The 25,141-nt window shown below is 27.2% G+C and overlaps 1 protein-coding gene across 3 annotated transcripts; it reads left to right on the top strand.

Moving 5' to 3' along the window:
* The first annotated feature begins 1,696 nt into the window (after positions 1-1,696).
* Positions 1,697-6,607, top strand: GS2 (glutamine synthetase 2). 3 transcript variants are annotated; one of them, XM_089751269.1, is made up of 15 exons: positions 1,697-1,955; positions 2,081-2,138; positions 3,550-3,820; positions 3,994-4,033; positions 4,124-4,227; positions 4,311-4,359; positions 4,473-4,579; positions 4,865-4,952; positions 5,075-5,203; positions 5,312-5,386; positions 5,564-5,617; positions 5,700-5,737; positions 5,833-5,992; positions 6,091-6,151; positions 6,261-6,607. In XM_089751269.1, the coding sequence occupies exons 3-15, from the start codon at positions 3,567-3,569 to the stop codon at positions 6,398-6,400; spliced, it is 1,299 nt and encodes a 432-aa protein (XP_089607395.1). In that variant the 5' UTR covers positions 1,697-1,955; positions 2,081-2,138; positions 3,550-3,566; the 3' UTR covers positions 6,401-6,607. The 3 variants fall into 3 exon arrangements, with proteins under 3 accessions (XP_089607395.1, XP_022761053.2, XP_089607396.1); XM_022905318.2 differs by lacking the exon at positions 1,697-1,955 and having other exon boundaries at positions 1,998-2,138; XM_089751270.1 differs by lacking the exons at positions 1,697-1,955; positions 2,081-2,138 and adding an exon at positions 2,494-2,571.
* The last annotated feature ends 18,534 nt before the right edge of the window (positions 6,608-25,141 follow it).

The following is a 25,141-nucleotide window of genomic DNA, read 5'->3' on the forward strand; positions in this document are numbered from 1 at the left end:
AAATATACACGACAATGTTATACGTACGCCATGATGAACCAAACTAAGTATGATATATTACTATAATCTTTGTAGGTAAAAAGTCCTATTCCTAAAAATAATATAAGATATCCTAAACCAAATGCTCTCCCATCAGAAGAAATTTTCTTAGAATCTGAAGTTTAGTTGTGCAAATTTAGCCTTAGATCCATGGATGGGATTTCTAAGTTAAGATTGTGAATTAAACTTAATTTTCATTGGTGGTTGGAAAATGAGATGTCTAAAATCTAGATTTTATTCTTAATAATCAAACTTTGATTTGGCAATTATTGCGTATCAATGGATGCATATGACTCAAGTTTTAACTCATCTTTCCTGTTTGATCATGTCTATAAATGCATACATTAAAAGAGAAATGGAAAACCTTTTTTTTTATATAAAAGAAGGTTACATGTTAGAATAAAGAAGTGGATTTTATATGTTAATATTCAAATTTTAAAATGATAATTTTAAAAATAATTGTATGAATTAAATTTTAATTTTTTTATTTTAAAAAGCAACGTTGATTTAATTATGAATCAACAAAGAACATCATGTTACTTAAAAAAAAAAAAAAAAGGACTTGTATTTTATAATGGGAGTTAATTATTGGATCAAACTAAGAACAAATCCATGGCTACAAGGAATTGAGATAAATCATTGGCCCTAATTTCATTAGACAGCTTTGGAATTTTCTGTAGAAAAATTAGAAACTCAATTGGTGTGAGATCCTGAGCCACCAGATCTAAAGGGTTAAAAGCTGGGAAACTTGGACTTGTGCATCTGCATACAGATTCCTTGTCTATTGGTCCCAAAAGTGCAAATGCCATTGCCCATTGTCAGTTTGTAACTCTCGTTATCTGCCATCACAACAATTGCTTCTCAAAGCCTTGGATGATTGGAGTTTGGAAAATTAAACAAAAGAGTAATACTCAACTGTCAAATGAACTACACGTAACATTGGGAAATATTAGTTCATGTAACAATATCCTTTTTTGGTGGTTAATGTATTGATAAGAATTTAGCCTCTTTTGGTATAAGAGCGAGATTAGATTATTAATAATAATGAGATTAAAAATAATCATAATGATAAAATTGATAATTTAATAAGATTGAAATTACGTTAATAAAATTAAAATTAATAGTAAAATAATTTAATTCTTTAAATATCGATGATAGTGTGATAAGTGCATGGGATTAAAAATTTATTAAATAAAGTTTGTGGTTTAAAGTCCAAATAATATTCATAAAAATTAAGATAATAGTGTAATAAAAAAAAAGTTTGCCTAACATTAATGAGATTAGATGTTACAACTATTTTCCTAAAAAACTTTCTTAGTTCTAATGCCTTTTTCTATTTTTTTTTTTTTCTTATAGCTATAACAATTAGAGAATAAATTTATAGAACCTAGAATGTGGGCCAAGAAGCACCGAGGCAGGACACCGAGAACTTGAGGGACAAGAGCTACCAGCATATCTTTTATGATTATTAATATTATAATTAATCAATTATAATTTAAAATAACGTTTTATTAAAATTTTACATAATATTTGTATTTGTAAGTGATGAATTTTTATATAATTTTAGGTGAAATGCACGGATAAGTTAACTACAATGCATAGTACCAACACCAAAGACCGATTTGTTTATTTTATAATAATGTCAACGTTGTTTCTTGTTCTAAGATGTAGTTGCGACAAGTATCAAGCCTTGAATGAACATTGGGATCATCATCATCATCATTATTATTATCTCAAATGACATTTAAAAGTTTTTTCTGCTATAGTCTATAATTGATCGATCAGGTTTCCATGGAAGTTGAGGTTCAGAGAGAGAAATACCTTATCTGAAAATTTTGAGTATAGTCCAAGCTTCTCTTGGTGGCACCAAAGAGACCAAACTCTAATTTCCTCCACTCATAACACACCCCTATCTGGTTAGGAAAAGCCAACAACTCCTTTTCTCTATCAACCACTTACTAGACTTTTTTCTGCCATAAAATAAGCCTGCTTGGTCATTCACTCACTCTCCCTTTTTCTCTCTTTCGTTCTCCTTCTACAGGTAATCCCGGCAAGACACTTTCCGATTCCTGCTCCGGCCATTTTCAAGCAGTTCCCAGGTTAGTTTCTCTGCATTTCATGTCAGGAAGTAAGAAGGATTTGGACTATCATGGTTTAAAATCTTGTGGTTGACTTGAGGCAAATAAGTATCCAATGCCTTTCTGCAAAATGATCATGCATATACCAGAATCTGTTTCAATGATAAATGAAATGAGATATGATTGTGAGGTTCCATTATTTATGGTGCATACCAAATATAGTTATTTGGTCACATTTTCTACAAGTCTACCCTACCCGAGTAAGTACTTAGTAGTAGTATTTTTCAAATTCACATTACTGTGTATATGTTCAGTTATGCACGTAAATTCTATTTCAGATCTCGCTTACATTCCCTATCTCTCTTTGCCCAATAAGGTTTCAACTTTCAACCTCTAAGGGTCCGTTTGGACGAAAGATAGACTGGTTCTAATAAGATTGAAAATAAAGATAAAGGTGAGATTAGTTATTATAATTATCAAATTGTATACTGCAGAGATGAAATTAAAATTAATGGTCTAAATTAGCTTGGACCCAAACACCGGGGACAATGAGATTCGACATGACAGTCCATTGCCCAACCAAGGGCAGTAGACTCTCATAATTGAAAATTCTTTTATTTTTTCAAATTTTCACTAAGGCAGTTGACTGTACTAGATATGAGAGTCGACTGCCCAAGGTTCCAATGAGTCAATCCTTTCCTTCCAATGAAAAACTGAAAGGACGGTGCAATTGGAGGCTCCAACCTTGTTGGATTCCATAAATCTAATGTGTTTCCCCTGTGAACCTTTCGCTCATTGAAAGAAGGGCTTTTTTTTTTCCTGTGGATAAAGAATGAGTGATTGAAATTTGGAGTTTCAGACTAGCAGCTCCCCATCAATTAAGGAGGGAGCAAAATCACTAGGTCTAGCTCCCCATCAAGGCTTGTGCATGATCCATAAAGCTAGAGATAGTGAATATAAATTCTTTGCTTTGTACTACTTATTTGCTAAACAATTTTGTATTAAGACAGTCATTTGGTTGCTGTCCGGGATTTAATCTGAACATGATAATTCACTGCAGAGAACAGATGAAGAAAGTGGTCTTTTATGTACTTATCAAGAGTTCATTTCATCCTTTGTGATCTTGTACAAACTTTAATGAATACCATGCTTGGTAGAAAGTTAGGTGTCATTTAAATCTACAATTTGATCTAGTAGTAGCCCTTATGCTGGCGAGAGTAAGGTCTTTCCTTGTTGCGTAATCTGCAATCAAAATTTGATTCTATGCTATTGCTGTTATATTTGAAGGCCTTGAGTTTTGCTTAATCTATTAGTGTATTTTCTGATAGATCTTCTCAACTCTATCACAACATAACAGGATGATAAACGATACCATTTTTTTGTTTAATATGTTGAGGTTTAAGTAGTTTTTACACTTGTTTTGATTTCTCAGTTGGGAGAAGGGGAAAAATGGCACAGATTTTAGCACCCTCAACTCAATGGCAGATGAGGCTACCTAAGACCTCGACCTATGGAAGTCCCATTGCGACAAAAATGTGGAGTTCTCTGTTATTGAAACGAAACAAGCAAGGAGCAGCTAAAAGCTCTGGCAAATTTAGTGTGCTTGCCTTGCAGTCTGAAAACAGCACCGTCAACAGGCTTGAGAAGCTACTAAACATGGACATCACTCCATACACTGAACAGATCATTGCTGAATATATTTGGTACATCATCTTTGCTAACACATGAATCTATGTTTCAAATAATACTTTTCTTCTTAATGCAATGGTTAAGTAATTGGATAAGCAATTCTGAAACCGATGTTCAAATATTAGATTAAAGGTGGTAATTTTTCTTGTGATCATACCTGAATCACTGCTGTTTCTGTATCGAACAGGATAGGAGGCGGTGGAATTGATTTGCGTAGCAAGTCCAAGGTAAGAAAAATACTAGAACTAAAATTGTGTAATTTTCAATGGGGTGTTTAGGTTTTTCTTATGTTTCTTTGGGCCTCATACACTTTGCAGACAATAGCAAAGCCAGTTGAACATCCCTCTGAACTTCCCAAGTGGAACTATGATGGATCAAGCACCGGACAAGCACCTGGTGATGATAGTGAAGTTATTTTATAGTAAGACCTTTTAAAAGAAAAGTAAAACTTTCTTTATTGCTTGTTATCATCAAAACACCAATTTGACTGAAAACTCGATCCAGCCCTCAAGCAATTTTTAAGGATCCTTTCCGGGGAGGTAACAATATCTTGGTGAGTATCATCCAAGACATGTAATTAAAATTTTCTAGTTAATTGTTTTAACTGAAAGTTTTGTAAACTAAATTATATAGTGAAGTTAATATTTTCTTATGTGTTTTACAAAGGTGATTTGTGATACATACACACCAGCTGGTGAGCCCATTCCCACAAACAAGCGCCACAGAGCTGCTGAGATTTTCAGTAACAAGAAGGTGGTAGGTGAAGTACCATGGTACGAATTACCTTATTTCGACTGTCTCATTCTTTTGCTTAAAGTTGGATTATTTGAGAATTAAATTGTAATCTTATGTTTGCTTTTATTCTGTCTTGGCATTCATTATCGCTTTATTTCTATTATTATCATCATCAATTTCCTTTTAATGCCTAATGAGTAATTTACCAAAGTCCAAATCAAATTCCTTAATTGCCACACAAGGTGAAACCATTCTTTGCAGCACTGATTCTTATGCGGATTAAAAAAGGAAATGTCCTCATGTGATTGTGCCTTTCTGTTCAGGTTTGGGATTGAGCAAGAGTACACCTTACTTCAGCAAAATGTGAAATGGCCGTTGGGTTGGCCTGTTGGAGGCTACCCTGGTCCTCAGGTAATAATATAACTCAATTTTTATGAGGGTAAAACAGTTGCAGAGGTCTGTAAATTCATGATGTAATAATATAGTCTTGCATGCGCTTATATATGAACATGCTTCTTTGATGCGAAATTCAGGGTCCTTATTACTGTGGAGCTGGAGCTGACAAGTCATTTGGGCGTGACATCTCAGATGCTCATTACAAGGCTTGTTTATATGCCGGCATTAACATTAGTGGCACCAATGGGGAGGTTATGCCAGGCCAGGTCTGTTGCCTTCGAGGCCTTCTCATCTAGCTAATGAAAATGTATTGTTGCAGTCATGCTTGTTTGTTCATTAATTATCACCACTTGATTTTGTAAATTACTGTGCAGTGGGAGTATCAAGTTGGCCCAAGTGTTGGTATTGATGCTGCGGATCATATCTGGTGTTCTAGATACATTCTTGAGGTATTTCTTCTCCTTATGATTTGGCTATAGTTTTGTGGAGGCTTTGCCATTGATCACCCTTATATAGATGTCAATTAATCAAGAATAAGTGTATCAATTTTTGTTTGTTCACCCTTTTCTTGTTGAAAGTTGAAATTTTGAATAACTTACCAATGTTTTTTTTCTCTATTCTTACAGAGAATCACTGAACAAGCTGGCGTTGTTCTCTCCCTAGATCCTAAACCAATAGAGGTAATGTTACATTAATTCGGAGATGTTCAGTTCTTACTATTAGTCCATCAGAGCGTTGCTCAATTCTCCTTTCTGTTGCTAGGGAGACTGGAATGGTGCTGGATGCCACACCAATTACAGGTACTTATTCCAGACTTTTCTTAGTTTCAGTAGCAAACTTTGTAAATTTATATAGAAGCACTTTTATTCACAACAATAAAATTTTCTTAACACAGTACAAAGAGCATGAGGGAAGATGGAGGCTTTGAAGTTATAAAGAAAGCAATCTTGAATTTATCGCTTCGCCATAAGGAACATATTAGTGCCTATGGTGAAGGAAATGAGAGAAGATTGACAGGAAAGCATGAAACCGCCAACATTAACACGTTTTCTTGGGTATGTTTCATGAGATATCCATTCATAGTAATGGAAGCCATGGAAACTTTAAATACTTTCATTAGCGTTCATTAAATTTCTTATATTTCAACTTGCAGGGAGTGGCTAATCGTGGTTGCTCAATCCGAGTTGGGCGTGACACTGAGAAGAATGGAAAAGGTACTACCATCAATAAAATTTTTGAACAAATCTTGGAAAGGGATGTTAAGTACTCTAATTTGTTGATAATAAACTTCATAATGTTGTTGTTTCGTTGTTCATTTGTTAGGTTACCTGGAAGACCGGCGCCCGGCTTCGAACATGGACCCCTATGTTGTGACATCTTTGCTGGCAGAAACTACAATATTGTATGAGCCAACACTTGAAGCTGAAGCACTTGCTGCTCAGAAGATTGCTTTGAAGGTCTAATGCAGGCATTTTGCAAAGCAATTTGGTTTTGTCAGCTCATTCGCAGGGATGGTTTTTGCCCTTTTTCTAATTAGGCTTTTAGGGAAGATCCCTGTAAATAAAGGGCTTGTCAAATGTTGTTCTCAAATGGATTGTCTTGTAAATTAGAATTAATGGTCTTATCAACTATCTTCTGTTAATGGATATTTTTTATGTTTACTCGTTGAAGATTCTTGATTATTATTATTATTTTTTCTTTTCAAAAGGGTGGGGCAGTCCTTTGCGTTCCTCGGCTTTCTTCGAATTTTGAATAATTTTTTTTTCTATGAAAAAATAGAAGATCATCTCCTCAGCAGCCTGCCAAAAGTATACAAATTGCTCAACTTTAATGACTCAGCCACACATAAGTTATCAACAAAGCAGTGCCAAATTCAAAGCAAGAATTATGGATATTTCAAAAATAAAAAAAATTTAGAAGAAATTATTTTTTCTGAACATTTTCAAAAATTCTATTTAAACATTCAGATAAAATTCATAAATTTTTAAATTATTTTTATATAAAAATTGTTTGATACACTAACTGTGGATTTTTAAACCTAACAAATGAAGTTAAGATAATGATACATGTATCATTTTTTTAAATTAATTTTTTTTAATTTATAAAAAAAATATGTCACCATCTTAATTTTATTTATAAAATTAAAAACTTTCAATATTAATATATTTAATAATTTTTAATATATATTATACGAAAAAAAATGTTGAATTGTTTACCTATCATAAGTACATAAAAACTTTAAAGTGTTTTTTTTTTTTTTTTGGGAGAAGTTAGATCTCCGAAATATATCCATTGAATGTATGCTATACAAAATACTTTTAAAAAAATGAAAAGTTGGCCCAATGTAGCTAATGTTATATGAGCTAATGTTATATGATTTTACTTAAGGTGCTATTGCGGTAGTTGCACGATGGCCATCATGCAACTTTCTTATAGAAAAAGAAGTTTATTGCAACTGATGTTCAACTTTTGTTTGATAACGCATTGAAAAATTTTAATACATTAAAAATTAAATCTTTTAATATTAAATTTAATTTAATTAAGGTCAATAATTATAAGCAAGGAGGAAGTCAGAAATTTTTTTCTAAAGGGAGCCAAATTAAACTTCATTTCATACAAACGAATAGCAAAATATTCCTAAATCGGGGATGTAATAATTATCTTGGATCTCTTTCTAATGAAGCAAAATCAATCTCATTAGATAAAATTTTTTTAAAGCTTTTTTGAATGAATTTTAGAATTTAAACTTTCAATATATTAGGGATAGAAATAGATGACATTCATGTTTAGTGTTTTTTTTTTTTTTTTAATTTGCATCAATAGTTGATCTCTTTTACTTCTAAACAATAATTCATAAATGGAGTTAAAATTTAAACTAACAAAATATATTGATAACACAATATTCAATCATACTAAAAAATACTTAATACATATATGCATGAATAAAAAAATAGAAGATAATAAATATAAATAAAAACGATATACATGTCTTCAATTGTAAATATAAATAAATAAATAAAATGTAATAGACATGATTATACATACTCATAGGTTGGGATGGCTTAATATGATATTTCAGCTTTTTAAGTTCAAGTCTGGCCTAATTTTTTGCCTAAACCTATTTCTACGTATAATAATAAATTATAAGTTCACCCGAAGGTATTTAAAATTGTGAAAAAGAGATTTTTTTTTTTGGTAAATTATTAATTTAATTAATTGTAATTAAATTTATGAGTCATTTGATCTTGAGTCCAATTTAATTTTGTTGAATGCAATTTAAAATTGGATCTTTGTTTTATATAAAAAAAATGTGTCTTATCATATTATAAGTAATAAAGCAAATGAACCTTATCCATTATAAAAAATAAAAAAATGGATTTTATCCCATTAAGATAAAATATATTTTTTTAATTTTGAAATCAGGCTAGGCCTGGATCTTAAATTGTGAAACTCAAGCCCAGGCCTATTTTTTTATCGGAACTCATTTATTTGTCCAAGCCCATTTAATGGATTTAATATCATGTCCAAACCTTTCAAAATTATAGGCGGGCTTTCAGGTTCGAGCAAGCTACTTGACCCATGTGCAGGTCTAGACATGACAAAAAATGTTTGAGAATAAGCATGAAGGTCCTATGCATATGTGTTTTATCACATAATTCTATGGAACCCTAATTATCCTCACCCCTCTATGGATATTCAAGCCTAGTATTTGCCACACTGGTAAGATAGATCTTAGATTTCAAGGTATAATCAAATCTTTTTTAAAGTCTCCTATAATTAGAGTAAAAAGCAAAAAAAATAAAATAAAATAAATTATATAGATTGAAGGATATACAAAAGCAAAAAGTTAATTCCATTACCTAAATGTCCTAAAGGCCAGTATAAATCCTTTTTGGACTTCATTCATAACTTTTTAAACTTTTTCATTTCAAAGCCCGATCAAGTTTATTTTGTTTTGATTTGTCTTTCTTATTTTTATCTTTATCTATATTATTTTTGAAAAAGAAAGGAAAATTGAAAAAATTAAACAATAGAGAAAAATCCAAATTTAGCATTGAGTTCTTGTTGAATTGATATTCTTGATGAATTGAAATTCAAAATAAAATTTTGTCTAAATGTTTCTAAAACTTTTTTCAAATTTAGTATTAATCTCTATAAAAGATAATTGGAGGAAGAAAGAAAAATGGGCTCAATTCACAAGAAGAAAATCCACTGGCTTAGTTTTCAATCCTAAAAAACCAATTTTTATAAAAGCAAAAATCTAGGCCTCAATTATCAACACAAAAAGCCTAGAAGCATAGAAGTTTCAGTTTCTAATTCGATAGTCCATTGCCTCTATCAGAACCACTTTCCATATCTACTAGAGCACCACTGCATCAGCATCCTATTTCCTTCGTTGCTACCCCATTACCAAATTGAAACCACTGTGCAAACTACCCACAGAAAAGCCTTCCTTTTCAATTCCATTTAGCACCAATTCCCTCAAAAAAAGCACAAACACACATCCACAACATAAGCCCACACCTGAACCAATCCAAAATAGCAAAAAAATCAACTAACGAATATAGTTGACAATTCAGTACTTCATAATACAATTAGAAGAGAATCAAGGCACATGCACTATAATTAAAAAAAGAAGTAAATTTTGGGCAATGATCAATTTTAAACAATACATTATTCCTAATAGCATTAAGAAAAGAACCTAAAGGCAAGAGATGTGTAAAACCCAAAAAGCACCATAATAGACAGAAACAAATACAATCAAAAACCAAGCCTCAATCAACCACTTACACTTAGATCTCATAACAAAGAGAAATTCAAGAAACCATTTACCATCATTTATTACCACAACCTAGAGCAATTAAGTAACTCTCAAACCGATTTTGCCACCATATTTAACAGTTGGATCTTGCACTTTTTCACCACTAACATTAGTTGTTTGTTGTCGATAAGCCTTACCAACACAAAGCTAAGGAAAAGGTAAGGTGAAATCAAAGACGAAGAATTGAAAAAGGGAACTAGAAATGAAAAGAATTTTTCAGTTTTAGTTTAGCTCACTTTTGAGAGGTTTCAAGTCATCAAATTTATATGAAGTCGATAAGAAAACAGCGAATCCATGGATATTTAAACTTAAGTATCCAGGAAAAAGTAAAATATTTGATGGAAGAATAAGGGATCCTTTTAAAAATCTATTATAAAAAGAAAACCTTATATCTTGAAATTAATTTATCAAGTTGATGATAAAATACATAGGCGTTTTAGTGGACATTAAGCACTTGTTATACAACAACCACTTAGAGAATATTAAATTAGTTGGTATAAAAATTTTTTAAATCATCACAAACCTTCCTTTTTTCTTTTTTCTTTTTTATTTTTAGATTATTTTATGATGATTTTTTAACTTTCTAGATACATATGTAGAAATAGAAAAAAAAATAAACTAGAACCAACATCTTGTATATCATGTCAATGACATGCCATAGATGTTAAAATGGAATTGAGACGTCAGGGATATTGAAATGGAATTGAGATCTGGATGGAATATAAAGAAATAGATCCATTTTAAGGTTTCTTATGAAATAAGGCATGTAACAGAGCCATTACGAAAAAGTTCCAAGGGTTACAAAGAAAACTTTGAGTTCATATTAGTTATAGGTTGAGAACGAAAATTGAACTCTATGAGATCTAATCTCCGATTGTTCCTCAATAGCTCAACGATAAGCTATTGGTTGTTAAATAACTGGTCGTAGGTTTGAATCTTACTTAAGGAGATTTGATTCGGATGATTGTTCTTTAGTTGTCTTTCTTTAATGGTATAAGAAAATCAAAATAGATACATAACTAATTAGTATTGATTTTTTTCAATAAAAAAAACTTTCTTAATTTCAATTATAAATTATATTATAATAATATAACAATAATTATGAGTTTATGTAAGCCCATAACATAAGTTCTTACACAACTCTAATTATCTAATGAAGTATTTTACCTATCTAGATATGATTTTCATAAGGAATAACTAAAAAATTATCATTTTCAATTTTTCATTGAAAAGATTAAAATTAAAGTAAAAATAAAATTTTTGATAGAGTATGCCATGTGTTATCTCCACTACAGAGCTATAATGTAATAAAAAAAAAGACATATATAAATAGAAATACTATATTTGCATATGTTTAATAAATTCAAGCTCTATTTTCATACGCACTTCAATTATATTCTAAATATTCTACTAAAAATTAAAAACTAAAAAATAGGTAAAAACATCTATGTTCTCTGCGAATCCTCTTTTGTACAAAACAATGGAATCTATGAAAAAAATCAAGTGCTAGAAAAATCAACTCTCTCCCAATATATATTTGATCATTGTTTTGTCTTTATCTCAATGAATAGATCAAATCAAGATAAGCTCCTCACACCCAAATAAAGAAATGGTTAATCACTACAACAAATTTAGCCATTAGTAGTGCATGCAATAATGTCACTAAATATTTGTTTTTCTTCACTATATATATTCCATAATAAAAAATTAAATGTCACGATGTTTGTCATATTTACGTTGTCGCTAAAAGTCTAATGTGATGATATCAAAATTTCATCACCTATTGTGAATCTAAAGTGATACTAAAATCAAATGTCACCTTATGTTTTTTTTTTTTTTTTTGTGATATTAGGTTTCATCAGCTATATATGAAAAAAAAGGTCATTAAATGCTATAATCATCACAAAATAAATAATAAAATTTCATATATAAGTGACAAAAGCTATATTGTTACAATATTGGTGACACAATTAACATCACATATAATTGTAAGATAATGTCATAAAAAATTTCATAATGTCACTAAATATATATAAAAAGTTTAATTTAAGTGACAATATATTAAATTTGTGTCAATTAAATTCGTCACTAATTACAAACTTATTTTCATCACAGACATAAATATCATTAGTTGAATATAACGATACTATAATTGTCATGAAAAATATTTTTGAGTAACAAATTAACCATTTTAATGTAAAAAAAAATTTCTTTTATAATTGTGACAATATTGAACGGCACAAATCGTCACTGTCATTTTCCTACAATAATCTAATATAAATAATATTATTATTGCAAAATTCTGTATAAATAAGAAAAAATGATAAAGTGTCATCCAAATATTTGCGTTGATTTTAAATGTAATACATTCTTTAAAGTCAATCCTAAAATCATATAGAAATAATATTGTCTAAAAAACCTAGAGTATTAGAACTATGAAATAGGTATGATCAAAAACATGTCTTAAATCTATCAATTTAATTCTTATGTCAAGGGTGATTATGTTGATGTGAGTTTGTGTTACTTAAAGCTGCAATAAATAATTAATAATAAATACTAAAATAAAACAAATCACAATAGACACAATAAGATCAAAACAAATATAAAAACAAACTAATATTGAATTTCCAACTTCATGATTTCTAACTTCATTTATTTTCAAGTTCATGATTTCTAACTTCATTGATTTTCAAGTTCATGATTTCCAAAAACAAATAAATATTGGAATTGTAATACTTTAACAGCCACAGTATCAAGCCCATTGCCTTGAGGGAAAAATTCATTTATGTTATCACAAATTTAGGAAACAATGAAGGAAATAGAGGTGCTTTAGTTTTAACATCATAAAATACAAATAAATAAGGTAATATCAAAAGTGAAAACAACAAAACAAGCTGCTAGAACTAGAAATGCAATTTTCATTTTGATTCCCAATAATTTTAACACAAATCATCTATAATGGCTTCTTGGTCACTAATATTTAGCTAATCATATTTGTGATTACTAGCTAATCAGCATTTGTAAGATTCTGCCCCTGTACCTCTATATAGGGAAAAGTATAATAATAGTACTAAAGAAATAGATTTGATGGTGTTCTTTCCTATGAATGCTTATAGCTTATTACCTCTACCCGAGTGTTTTAGTTCCACTATTTCTTCTTAAAAAATTGATAAACAATTATTCAACTAACTTAAAGTTTAGAAGAAATAAAGAAAGAAATTAATGGACAAGAATTGTTCAAATAATTAACCAGTACCAGTATAATGGCAAGAATGAACTACTTAATTTGAACTTCCAAAGAAATAAATGAATGAATATACATGAACAGACAACTTAATATGACTAAAGTTAGATAAGAGTACATAAAGATAGGTTAAATGCCATGACATACACAATCCGATAGTAAAATTGAAAGCCAGATGAATCAATAGCTCCAGTTAATCCATTTTTATTACTAACATTCTTGTAATTTAAGGTCTCAAAATAAGCATGAAATCTTATATTTCTACAAAGTCTCAAAAGTCCATTAAATAGTATCTTAACTCTTAGATGAAAATAAGGGAAGCAACGTTAAAAGTTTCACATTCTTTATTTTTACAAAAGATCTGGGAACATATATAGCAACATGTTACAAATATAACTTTTTTCCCATAACCTTTTAAGGAACTTGTCCATATCATATGGCATTATGAAGCAAAAACTGATCTATAAAGTCTTGAGCCTAATGCATAAAGCTTACACTGTAATTTTACATATTGATACTAATGATTTACAGAATAAAATATCTACACCTAAAAATTTTCTAGAAATTGCTTGTGTAAAATGATAGCCTCATGAATCTCATAATTGAAAGGATGTCAAATAAAACATCCAAAATAAAAAACCACATTGGTGGAACCTATGATTATATTTCACAACATCTGAGGATAAAAAATAGTCATTCCAATAGCCACTCCAAACCAAAACTCGTGACTATATTATATCATTAAAGGTATGAATAGTGATATCCATATGGAGAATTACTAGCTTGGGTAGACTTGAGAAAAAAGACTTTAGATTTACAAAAATAAGAAATGATATGTTGGTAAATTTTAAAAAAACACATACCTTTCATAGGTTTCATAGGTCCCTTCATCATTTACTTCTGTTGAATGGACTTATATATATAACAATAATCATAGCAAGCAATGCAATGAAGCCCAATGTCATACAAACAATTATAGTCCTAGAGAAAACTGTTGGAGAATGGAGAGCAAGAAAATTTATTAAAAAAATATTCAAACTGACTCGAGTGACATCTTGAGTATAAAATACAAATCCTAAAAGAATTAGGCCGATACCTCTAGACTATGGTAAAAAGGGGTCATATATTAAATCCAACCAATTGCCATATAGTAATGGATTTCTAATGAAACTAACAGTAGTATATAAATCAATGAAAAAGCAAATTTAAGACGGCTAAAAACAAAGAAAAAGAATATAATTGTATACCTATCTAATAAAAATTTGGTGAAGTTTCTTATGGCATGTATAATGTCAGATAAGTTATTATAGGAGACATTTCTGGCATATAGATATAAACATTCAGAAACTAGTTTTAATATATTCACCTATGAACTAAGTAGGAGAAATAGAACAAGATTGAAATAATTCGTAAGCTATTTTAGTATATTACTTTTTCAATTAAGCTTTAAAAATAAGCTTTTGTAGCATGTGTTGGTACTTTTTTGGTTTTTCAGTCATCTTTCTCTACAAAGTTCTCCTACTTGAATGGCTTAGTGAAAAAACATCATGGAAGGAGGAAAAATATAAGGGGAACAGAAAGGACATAAAAAAAAAAGAGAGAAAGAGAGACAAAATTAAGCTTTCTTACCTTCGATAGAAAAGCTGAAAAGTAATATGCCAAATTTAGTACCTTAATGCTTTAGTACTTCATCATAAATTTTAAAGGAAAAAAGAAAGAAAAAGAAGTTGAGGTAAACAAAATTAAACAAACAGCAATGAAGGGAAAAAGAAGATTATACTGTCAAATGATAGAAAACTTGAAGCTCTCTAATAAGATACTTTTCTAATACAAAATAATCTATAGACTGCTTCAATGGCCTATCATAGTTAGTGTTCTTGATTCCTAAACATGTACAATTGTCCTCAAAACATTGAATTGGTGCAAGATTCAGCAGAAAAAACAATTTGATTCTTTGAAGAAAATCTTACATTTGATACTTGAATGATTTATTAATAGACATCAGCAGCCCAACTTAAATCCAAATTAGACATAGGTAATAAAATAACAAATTTCTAGAGATCATCCACGTTCACCCCTAAACCAATTATTGGGGTTCAGCTTATAAGGTAAAGCCTAAAACCAAATATTAACAAATATTTTCTAGAAAGTGAATTAGGAATACAAACCTTGGATTCTAATTTATCAACATTGGCTAAATTGCTTTTAGACAATGTCTTCTACTTGATTAACATTGGAGAATGGTTTCTAATCGACAACAGATTTAGCCAAAAACTAGAGAAAAGAGTAAAGAAGAGTTGAAGAAGAAAAGGTTTTGGCAAAAAATACCTATGAGATTGTTAGCAGGGGTTTTAAAAGGAGTCTGAATAGCCTAATAAAAAGTATATCATAAATGGTGTAATTTAGGAAAATTTCAATTAAAATTATTTTTAAGGATATTAATAGTTATTTAACATTTATTTTTTACTTAAAAGTTATTAATATGATCAAGTGTAGTTAATTTTTTTTAATTTAAGATTCATTTTTTACTTTAAAAAATTTCTTTTAACAAAAATTTTTAATTAGAAATTTTTAAAATTTATTTTAAAATTCTAAACAAACTGTGTATTTTAAAATTTTTTATTATATGTAGTATTTAATCTGTTTTCTTTAATTAGAAAATTTTTATATATGAATACATATTTAAATAAATTGTGCTTAGTAGAAATTAAAAATTATATTCTTAAATAGAAATATATAATCTAAGTAAAACTATTACTTATAAATTATACATTAATTTGAACTTATTAGTGATGGATAAATAATATCATAATATCATTTAAAAGTTTGTAACATTTATATTATCATCATATAATATTATACATTGATGGGATGAAATTGTAATATCATTAATAATTAACTAAAGTATTCAATTTGTGACAAAAATTAATAATGTACCTAAAATTTATCAGAAAAAATTTGTTACAGATAAAATTTTAAATTGATGACAAAATTATAACGTCACCTAAAATTCAAAGCATCATAAAAAAATTTTCCATAAAATAAATTTGACAGTAAAAATTTGTAATATTTATGTTATCATCATACAACACCTTATATTAACATGACAAAATTGCAATGTCATTAATAGTTAACTAAAATGTTCAATTTGTGACAAAAATTAATAACGTCACCTAAATTCTATCAGAAAAAATTTCTCACAAATAAAATTTTAAATTGGTGACAAAATTATAACATCACCTAAAATCCAAAACGTCACAAAAAAATTCCCACAAATAAATTTGGCGACAAGATCTTTGAGACATTATCATGTGTGGATTTTATATATCATTATATTAAATATAAAAAATATATAAAATTGTGACGAAATATATAATTTGTCACCTTTTACATACTTTGTGTAATAAAATATAATACATCACTTAAAAAAATCATCACAATTTACCAGATTTGTTACAGAGAATGATAAAATCATCTAATGAATTTTGACTTAATTATATTATTCCACTGTTAAGATTCAACCTACCTAAGTAACTAAGAACTTTAAATGGAAGTGAGAATATTATTGAACCATGAAAACTATTTCGATATCTTTTTTTTAGTTCTTATCCAGTAGATTTTTATGAATCTATGCATACTTTGTTCTTCCATTTCTTTTTTTCTAACCCATTCTTTGTTTTGTTTGTATTTTACCTCATTATTCATTTAATTTAGAGTCAAAGATGAAACAGAATAACTTATATTCTTCTATTGGAATCCCTATCCAAATCCATAGTAATAGAGTGTGAAGAGATAGCTAATAACAAAAGGGAGAAAATACCTCGGAGTAGTGGTGATAAATGCAAGAGGGATGAAAGTTTTTAAGGTGAATCCACTATCTACTAAGCCAGATTTACATGAATCTAGTGAGTTTTAGGAAATTCCAACTAGGGCATGTGAAAGAGAAGGCCAAGATGAATTTGGTGACCAATTTTGGAGCAAACAGTGTCAGACGATAGCCAACGAATGGCGATTAACGACTAAGTGCAATAGCCATCATGACGTTCACTAGTTGGAATATGGATAAGCCCATCAGTATTCTTGAGTCTTTAGGTTTTTGGTTTAATTTTGTAGAGAGAAATAAGAGAGTTTGAAAGCTAATGAGAGAAATTAAAAGAGAAAAATAAAATAAGGTAGCAATTTTTTTTTGTTTTTTTACAAGGATGAAACACTATGTTTAGAGAAGAAGGGAAAAAGGTGACTTGTGTAATCTAGTCGACCCATTTCTTATCTTTGCCAAAGACCTACATGAATAGCCATTTTTTAACTCGATCCCGTTGCACTAAGCCCAATAACTTGCATCCTGTTGAGCCATATATTGAGCTACCTTGTACATTAAGCCGACTAATTGAGCCATAGTTTATTTTTTAAGCCGAGTAATTTCCAAGTCAAGTCGAGTTACCTCTTGGGTAATTTTTTTTTATATATTTTTCTTTATTTACTTAAATATTATTATTTAGTCATTAGATTAAAGGGATAAATTTTTTTATTTATTTTAAAATTTTAAGAAAGTATGTGGGAAAATTAAAAAGAAAATTGAAGTATTAACCTTTTTTTAAAGAAAATTTCTCTTAAAATGTCAAGGAAAAAGTTGAATTATCAATTTTTAAAAAACAAAAATAATTTCAAAAATTAGAGAAAAAAGCTAAAATATCAAAATTTCCTTAAATGAAAATAATTTCAAAATTTTAAGAAAAAAATTGAAGTATCAATTTATCTTTAAATAAAAATAATTTTGAAACTTTGAGAAAAAAGTTGAAATATCAAATTTTCCTTAAAATTTCATAAAAGAAATGTTAAATGATTCGATGATGGAGCCTCTTCAAGAAAAATAATTTTTTTTTTGTATACTTTTGAGGTGAAAGAATTTTTTTAAATTTTAACCAAAATATTACAGTCAGTTAAGAATAATTCTCAATACATGTAAATTTTTAAGACTTAATGAATAACACAAAAATAACTAGTACCATCCTTCAATAGGCATTATGAGAGTACTATAACATTTCTCATACGTAATCGTACTTTTAAACTTAGCTTAGTTTCATAGATTAGAATCTACTTTTTGAAGATACTTGAGTGAAGCTTAAGACTTCTCTTTAAAATGGGACAGATTCAGTTAAGTGACTAATTACACTTAGATAAAAAAAAATTAATGGTAACCTCATGTTTAGTGGTCAAGTTCTTGGATTTGTACATTATAATAACATATAAGAACAATGTAACATTTTGATATACAAGCATGAAATTAAATTCAAATAACTTAAAGTTTCAAAAAAAAAAAAAACACTTATATTATTGGTTTCAAATAAATTGAGGTCAAATTATGAATTTAGTTCATGTACTATTACAAAATTTAAAATTAGTCCCTATATTATAATTTCTTAAAATTTTATCTTTTTACTAGTTTAATTTGAAAATGCTGGTCCAATTGATGATACTGTCATATGATCTCTGTTAATTTTGATTATGTGACCATTGATTATGCTAAAGTGGCATTGATTGTGATAATGTATCAAATTGAAAGGTAGAGATTAAAAACACTATCATGACGTTAACTTTTAGATGTCACATGGATTTATTTTTTCCAACTGGACTTAAAGCAAAATAAAATAAAAAAAACTAATTTCTTTTAAATTAAACTTAATTCCAAAATTGAAAAAAATTACCTATTCAATTCGTTTTTCTCAAATCATCCAATAACAAATCTTGATTTCCCTAAATCAAAAGTTGATTTGGTAATGTATTTCAAAATTCAAATCCACATAAATTGAATTTGATAATAAAGTTTTAAATCAAAGTCATTGAATAATTTTAGGTTGTTCATATGTTTTAGTGTTGAAGGAGTTAACTTTGGGATTTAAGGATTAGAATCTAGAAAATGGAAAAAAAGTATGGCATGGATATGTTTCAATTATTTTGGTAGGTTTATATTTACTAATATTGGAATGCGATTTTTCAATTATAATAACAAATAATTGAGTAATTTTAGTTATTACATTTGATATTTAAGGTATTTCAAATTTGATTAGGGTTTTATTTTATAAATCATACTATTTTTTGTATCCTATAATGTGAAACTAATTTTGACTAATTTTGACTATTTTCAAGTAATTTAAAGTGATTTATATATTAAGGATAAGCAATGTACACTTATGATATGAAGGTGACCTAGTATATTGTTACTATGGAAATAAGGCTCCTCTAGTTATCCCAACAAGCGATGAGAATTCTGAAAGAAAATTTTTTAAATGTGACAATTATTAGGTAATTGTGATTTTCTATATTAAACTTGATTATCAAATATGGTTCTAAATTTATTATGTTAAACTTGACTTTGATCTTGGTTGTGAAATTTTAGTTATTTAAACTTGAATATGAAATTAGTTGGTGCTTGGTGTGCTTGGTGCTACTGTTTGATATTTGTAGGTTAATCGGTGTAGATTTTTTGTTTCGTGTAATAGGTCAATTGAGGATAAACATGTAAAATAAGTGATATGCAAGTTTAATGATGTCAATATAGGTTTGACAAGAGATAATTTACTGTTGAAGGAGGAGAACAAAACATTGAGAAGAATGAATACTAAGTTGAAGAGTAAAAATGATTATCAAAGAATAAATGCTTGTAAAATGAAGATTGATGACTTATTTGATGAAATAACTATATTGAAAGTTGAAGATAAGGTGATACATGAAAACTAAAAAATAAAAAAATAGATGCAAGAATGGAAACAAAGGCAAATCATATTACTATGTTAATTTTATTATATTTTGTATTTGAAATTGGCGGTGATGGTATGATGAGGTTCTACCATGATTAATTATGTGTGATTGGTATTAGTGGTAAACTAGTAATGGTATGTACGGATTTTATTGTTATTAAATATTTATTTGTAGAAGAGGTTTTGTTTTTTGTTGCTTCTTTGTAAATATTTTATTGTATTGAAATGAATATATTATCACAAATTAACTTGGTTTCCATTTCAAATTGAATTAACAATGACATTGATTGTATTTCAAAAAATAATATTTCACAAATTTTGTTTCGATTTTACTCCATATAACAAGTTTTCTAAACTAGGTAACAAAGCAAATTCAATTTTTGTTCAACCAAATTAAACCAAAAGCAACCTAAAGCATTTGGTTCATTATGGTTCAACCTAAATCATAACAAAATTCAATCATTTTAAACTAGATTATAATAAAAAGCAATCTAAACCATTTAGTTTAACCTGGTTTAACCTAAATCTAAACAAATTTCAATCTAGCTTAACATAAACCTAAACTTGGTTGAACCTTAAACTTGTTATAATTCATTCCAATAAACAAAAAAGAAAAAAAAATTGGTCTTTAATCAATAATCAAGTTGTTAAAGTATGTTTTTCCCTTTAGTGGATTTTGGTTCAATTGTTTGATATTGTTTTGAGATTGGTGTGAAAACTACTACATTTGTTGTCTTAACTTTTTGAATCTTTTTGTTCTTTTATTCTTCCGAACAAAAAATCAAAGTAAATGTCAAATTAAAAGTTTATACTTTATAGTAGACAATGTATAGTTTAAAGATTGCAACAATTACTTCCTAGTGACATATGACCCAAAAATCATACCTCTTTTTCCATTAAACAACTCATTAGGTCTACCAAGCTGTTATTATGAAATGCAATAAAATCTAAGTATCAAAACTAGTAACAATTAATAAAAAAATGACAAATAGACTACTTACATTAAATACTAAAATTTCACTATCAAGATCTTGGTATAATCTAATCCCTTTTTAATATGGTCATGACTTTTTTTTCTTTTTACCTTTTTTTGAACTATCAGCCTTGATAACTTATACACAATAACAATTAAGACTATAGTCAAATACACAATATACAATAACAACATAATACGTGACACTAATCCAAAATAATTTTACCTCCATAGGATTTCTATTATCAACATTCTCAGCATTTAAGTACATTGTTTTTCTTTTTTCTAAGTCCTAAGCTATTAACAGTGGCCTATAACCCATTTAAATAAATTAATATAATAACAATAACTAAGCATTAAAACTTTAAATAATAAAAATCACATATCCCAAATAATTTTACCTCGTTAAAATTTCCTTTTATCAACATTCTCAATATTAATGGGGTTTATTCTCCTTTTTTTATGCTTTGAACTCTTAATAGTGACTTATAACAAGTAAAAACAATTAATAAAATAACAAAACTCATCATAAAATATACAATAAAATACGTGTCATAAAATATATATAATAGATTTATAAATTTTACTATTTTAAGTTAACTTAACTTATTGTGACCCTTTTCATGATAATAATCACATGTTGTCATCCTCTTTATCCTTGATATGTTGGTCCCACTCTTTTGTTCAAGTAATTACTTTTTTTTTTTAACGAGTCTACCTGGCATATTTTTTACAAAAAAAAGCATAATTAGTCCATAGATACTTTTTGGTCAAAATATTCTTCGTTTAATAGAGTTTAACATATGCTTATACGCATATAAATATGTTTTCATATTGAATTACAAACTTAAATAATTAACAAGATCAGTCCCTTCATACAATATATCACCCATACCATGCTTACAAGATATCATACTTATGTCCTGTTTTTTACATGAACATGAATGGTTACTTAACATGACAATGCAACTCTCTCTGCATAAAGTACATTTTTTCAATAAACTTCATGGTTGACAACTCCATTCCATTCAATCTTCCACTTAGCTGAAAGCTTTTTTGACTTTTTAAGTTTTTTTACAATCCTTGGGCCATAAACTATCTTTCATTTGCTCGCATATTTCCTTTTTTGAATCAATCTCTTTCTAATTAAAAGTTGCCAACACAATTTTTTGTATTTTTTTCTTTAATTTTTTCATTTTCTTTTTAGTTTTATTTTTTTGTTATTTATTGATTTTATTTTTATTTGTTTATTTTTTATTTACATAAATATTTAAAATTTTTTATTAAGAATGTATTTTAATTATTTGAAAATATAAAAAAACTAAAAATATGGGTTAAACAAATAAATTTATAAATTTATAACCATTTTTATTTATTTGCATCATGTAAATTCTATAAATTTTTTAAAATAAATGAAAATTATTCCAATGATGAAATTAAAACAAAATTTTTACTAAAAGAGTTGGAAAGATTCTGGAAATATTTCAATAAAAATTTATTTATTTTTAATAAATTATTAAGTAAAAAATAAATCTTGGTAAAAAGAAAATAAATAAACTTTTTTTTATAAAATATTAAATTAATTTGACTATGGAGCCATTTTAAAAGAACAAATTGATTTTTTGAATGCTCTTAAGATAATAAATTTTTTTAATAATTTTATCATAATGGTGAAAAGAAATTTTTTTTAATATTTCAACTAATGAAATTTAATTAAAAATAAAATACCATTTAGTTAGAATCCTTTTAAGATAATATAAAATTTATTGATACTGTCTTTGAATGGATATTATGAAACTGCTAATACTTTCTTAGTTAAATTATACAATAGATCTCTGTATTTTAGTTCAATTGTAGAATTAGTCTTTTTATCTTAATATGTGTAAATTAGCTTCCTATACTTCAATTAATTGTCAAATTTAGTCAAATTATCAAAGACACAAAATTTTTCCCTTAAAATTTATGACTTGGCATTTTTACATTTTTGACATAGCATTTTTACTTACATACCCATTGACTTTGTTGACATGTAAAGTCTACGTGGTAAAAAATAAAGATATGACAATTTTTTTTGACACATCATTATTCTTCAACACCAATTTTTTTTAAATTATACAACTCATCTTTATATTTTGGTTAAATAATAGAATTAGTCATTTTACCATAATATGTGTTCAAATATAATCCCTATATATCAATTAATTATCGAATTTATGACTTAAAATAACATATAAAAAACATAAATTATTAATTAGATCATGATTTCTTTTCATATTTAGAAAAAAAATTTTCGGATATTTGAATTATTAATTAGACATAATTTGACAAATTGGGTTAATCTCCAATTAGATTATAAGCCCAACATAATCTAAATTTTATTTTTTTTTTATCTTTCTTTTTTTTTATTTATTTTGATTTTGATGTTTTTATTTTTTGTTAATTTTTATTTTCAATATCTTTGAAATATAAAAATAAAAAATAGATAAAAAATAAAAACTTTAAAAATGACAGAAACGTAAAAGTTATATTGAAAAACTCATAATCAACAAACCCAATGAACCTAGATACATAATCAACAATTAAAGTAATTCTATACATTCCATTTTGTTTGAAATTTTTTTTTATATTAAATAGGTTTTAAATTTTGTCTCGATATTAGGTTTTAAAATCATTTTTTGATCAATTAGGCTTTAAATCTGAAATTGGATTATAAGCCCAAATTTAAAAATCCAAAAATATTTTATTTATGATTTATTTATTTTACTTATTTTTATTGATTAATTGGTGAAAGTCAAAAAGTCAAAGTAAAAAAAAATAAAAAAAATCAAAAATTGAAAAATTGAAAAAATAAGGAAAATATGAAATTTTTTTAAAAAGATTGATTTGGAAAAATTTTGAGAATTCAACAACAATCGACAAAATAGCACAACAAAATTAAAGAAAACCAACAAAAATAATTAAAAATAATTTTTTGTTTAGAAATTCTTTTTGTAGAGGTTTTAGGTTAAGAATTTTAGGGCATTATATTTAATTTTGTTTTGGACGATGATACAAAATAATAGTGTCAATCAATTTTTGGGCATTGATTATTTTTGGATTTTTGGATAAATTTTTTTTATGATCGTTAAATTTTTCAATAATTGATTTTTAGAAATCTTATTGAAATATAAGTTTGTTGAACGTGAATTGTAGAGAGAAGTAAGAAGAAAATGAGGTTAAGAAAGGAGAAAAAAAGAAAAATTAAAAAAATTTGTTTTTATAATAGGTTGAAATGATGCCTTTTTAGAAGGCGAATCTGATGCAACTTGTGTATTAACCCATGTGTTGACTTTGTTATAACTCGACTTATATGCATTGAAAAGTTTTTTTAAAACTTTATTTTAGTTATTTTAGGTAAAATCTTAAATTCAATAATTAATTGATATATAGAAACTAAATTTGAACACACACTAAGATAAAAAAAAATAATTTCACTATTTAATAAAAGCACAGAGATGAACCATACAATTTGAAAAAAGTTGATGTGATAAAATTTTTTTGCCATGTCATTATTTTTATCATTTAGACTTAATATGTTAACAAAATCAAAGGCCACGTAAGTAAGAATGCTATGTCAAAAAAGCTAAAATACTACATCATTAATTTTAACAAAAAAGTTTAAACTATTAATAATTTAATGAAATTTGATAATTTATTAAAATATAAAGATTTAATTTAAACAAATACTTTTTTTTTGCATTTAAATTAATAAATAACATATAATTAAAGTTATCCCTAAATGAGGACAACACTCAATTGAATTGTGAGGTACCAAATTACTTTTTATTTTTTAAATAATTATTGGTGGATAAAAAACTGAAATAAGTTATTGGATTTAGTATATAATGGTGTAGTGGAGGATGGAGACATGGTGAGATGTGGTTTAATTGGATTTAGAAGTAAAGAATGTGAGTGTTTGTTTGATATAGGCTTGTAAATGGGTGGGCTTTTATAGGTTTTGAATTTTTATAATTTTTATTTATAATAAAATAAAAAATATAAAAAATATAATATAAATATATATAACAACAAAAAATAAAAGATTAAGTTACTTTTTTTTCTATTTTAAATATTTTTATAAGAATTATATTTTACAATAAATTAAAAATTTGTACACATGAACAAATGATTAATAAAAATACACCATTCATAACATAAAAGAATTAAAAAAAATTTAATTACAATATATGAATCTATATATATTAATTTTAATTTTTTTATCAAAATATATGAAATACTATACATAAAATAGCATGCAAATTTAATAATTTTTTTTCATTTTTATTGTTTAATATTTAAACATTTAGATATGTCAAGTATGTTTTTATTATACTACTATTGCGAAGCGTGGATTTCTATCTACTTATT

Source organism: Durio zibethinus, chromosome 22 (assembly GCF_047325235.1).
Source record: "Durio zibethinus cultivar Kanyao isolate XHJ-2024 chromosome 22, ASM4732523v1, whole genome shotgun sequence".
Lineage (NCBI taxonomy): Eukaryota > Viridiplantae > Streptophyta > Magnoliopsida > Malvales > Malvaceae > Durio > Durio zibethinus.

Coding starts and splice junctions, on each gene's coding strand:
- GS2 (XM_089751269.1), top strand. CDS start 3,567: ATGGCACAGATTTTAGCACCCTCAACTCAATGGCAGATGAGGCTACCT. Junction 3,821..3,993: donor ATCATTGCTGAATATATTTG/GTACATCATCTT, acceptor TGTATCGAACAG/GATAGGAGGCGGTGGAATTG. Junction 6,152..6,260: donor CACTGAGAAGAATGGAAAAG/GTACTACCATCA, acceptor TTCATTTGTTAG/GTTACCTGGAAGACCGGCGC.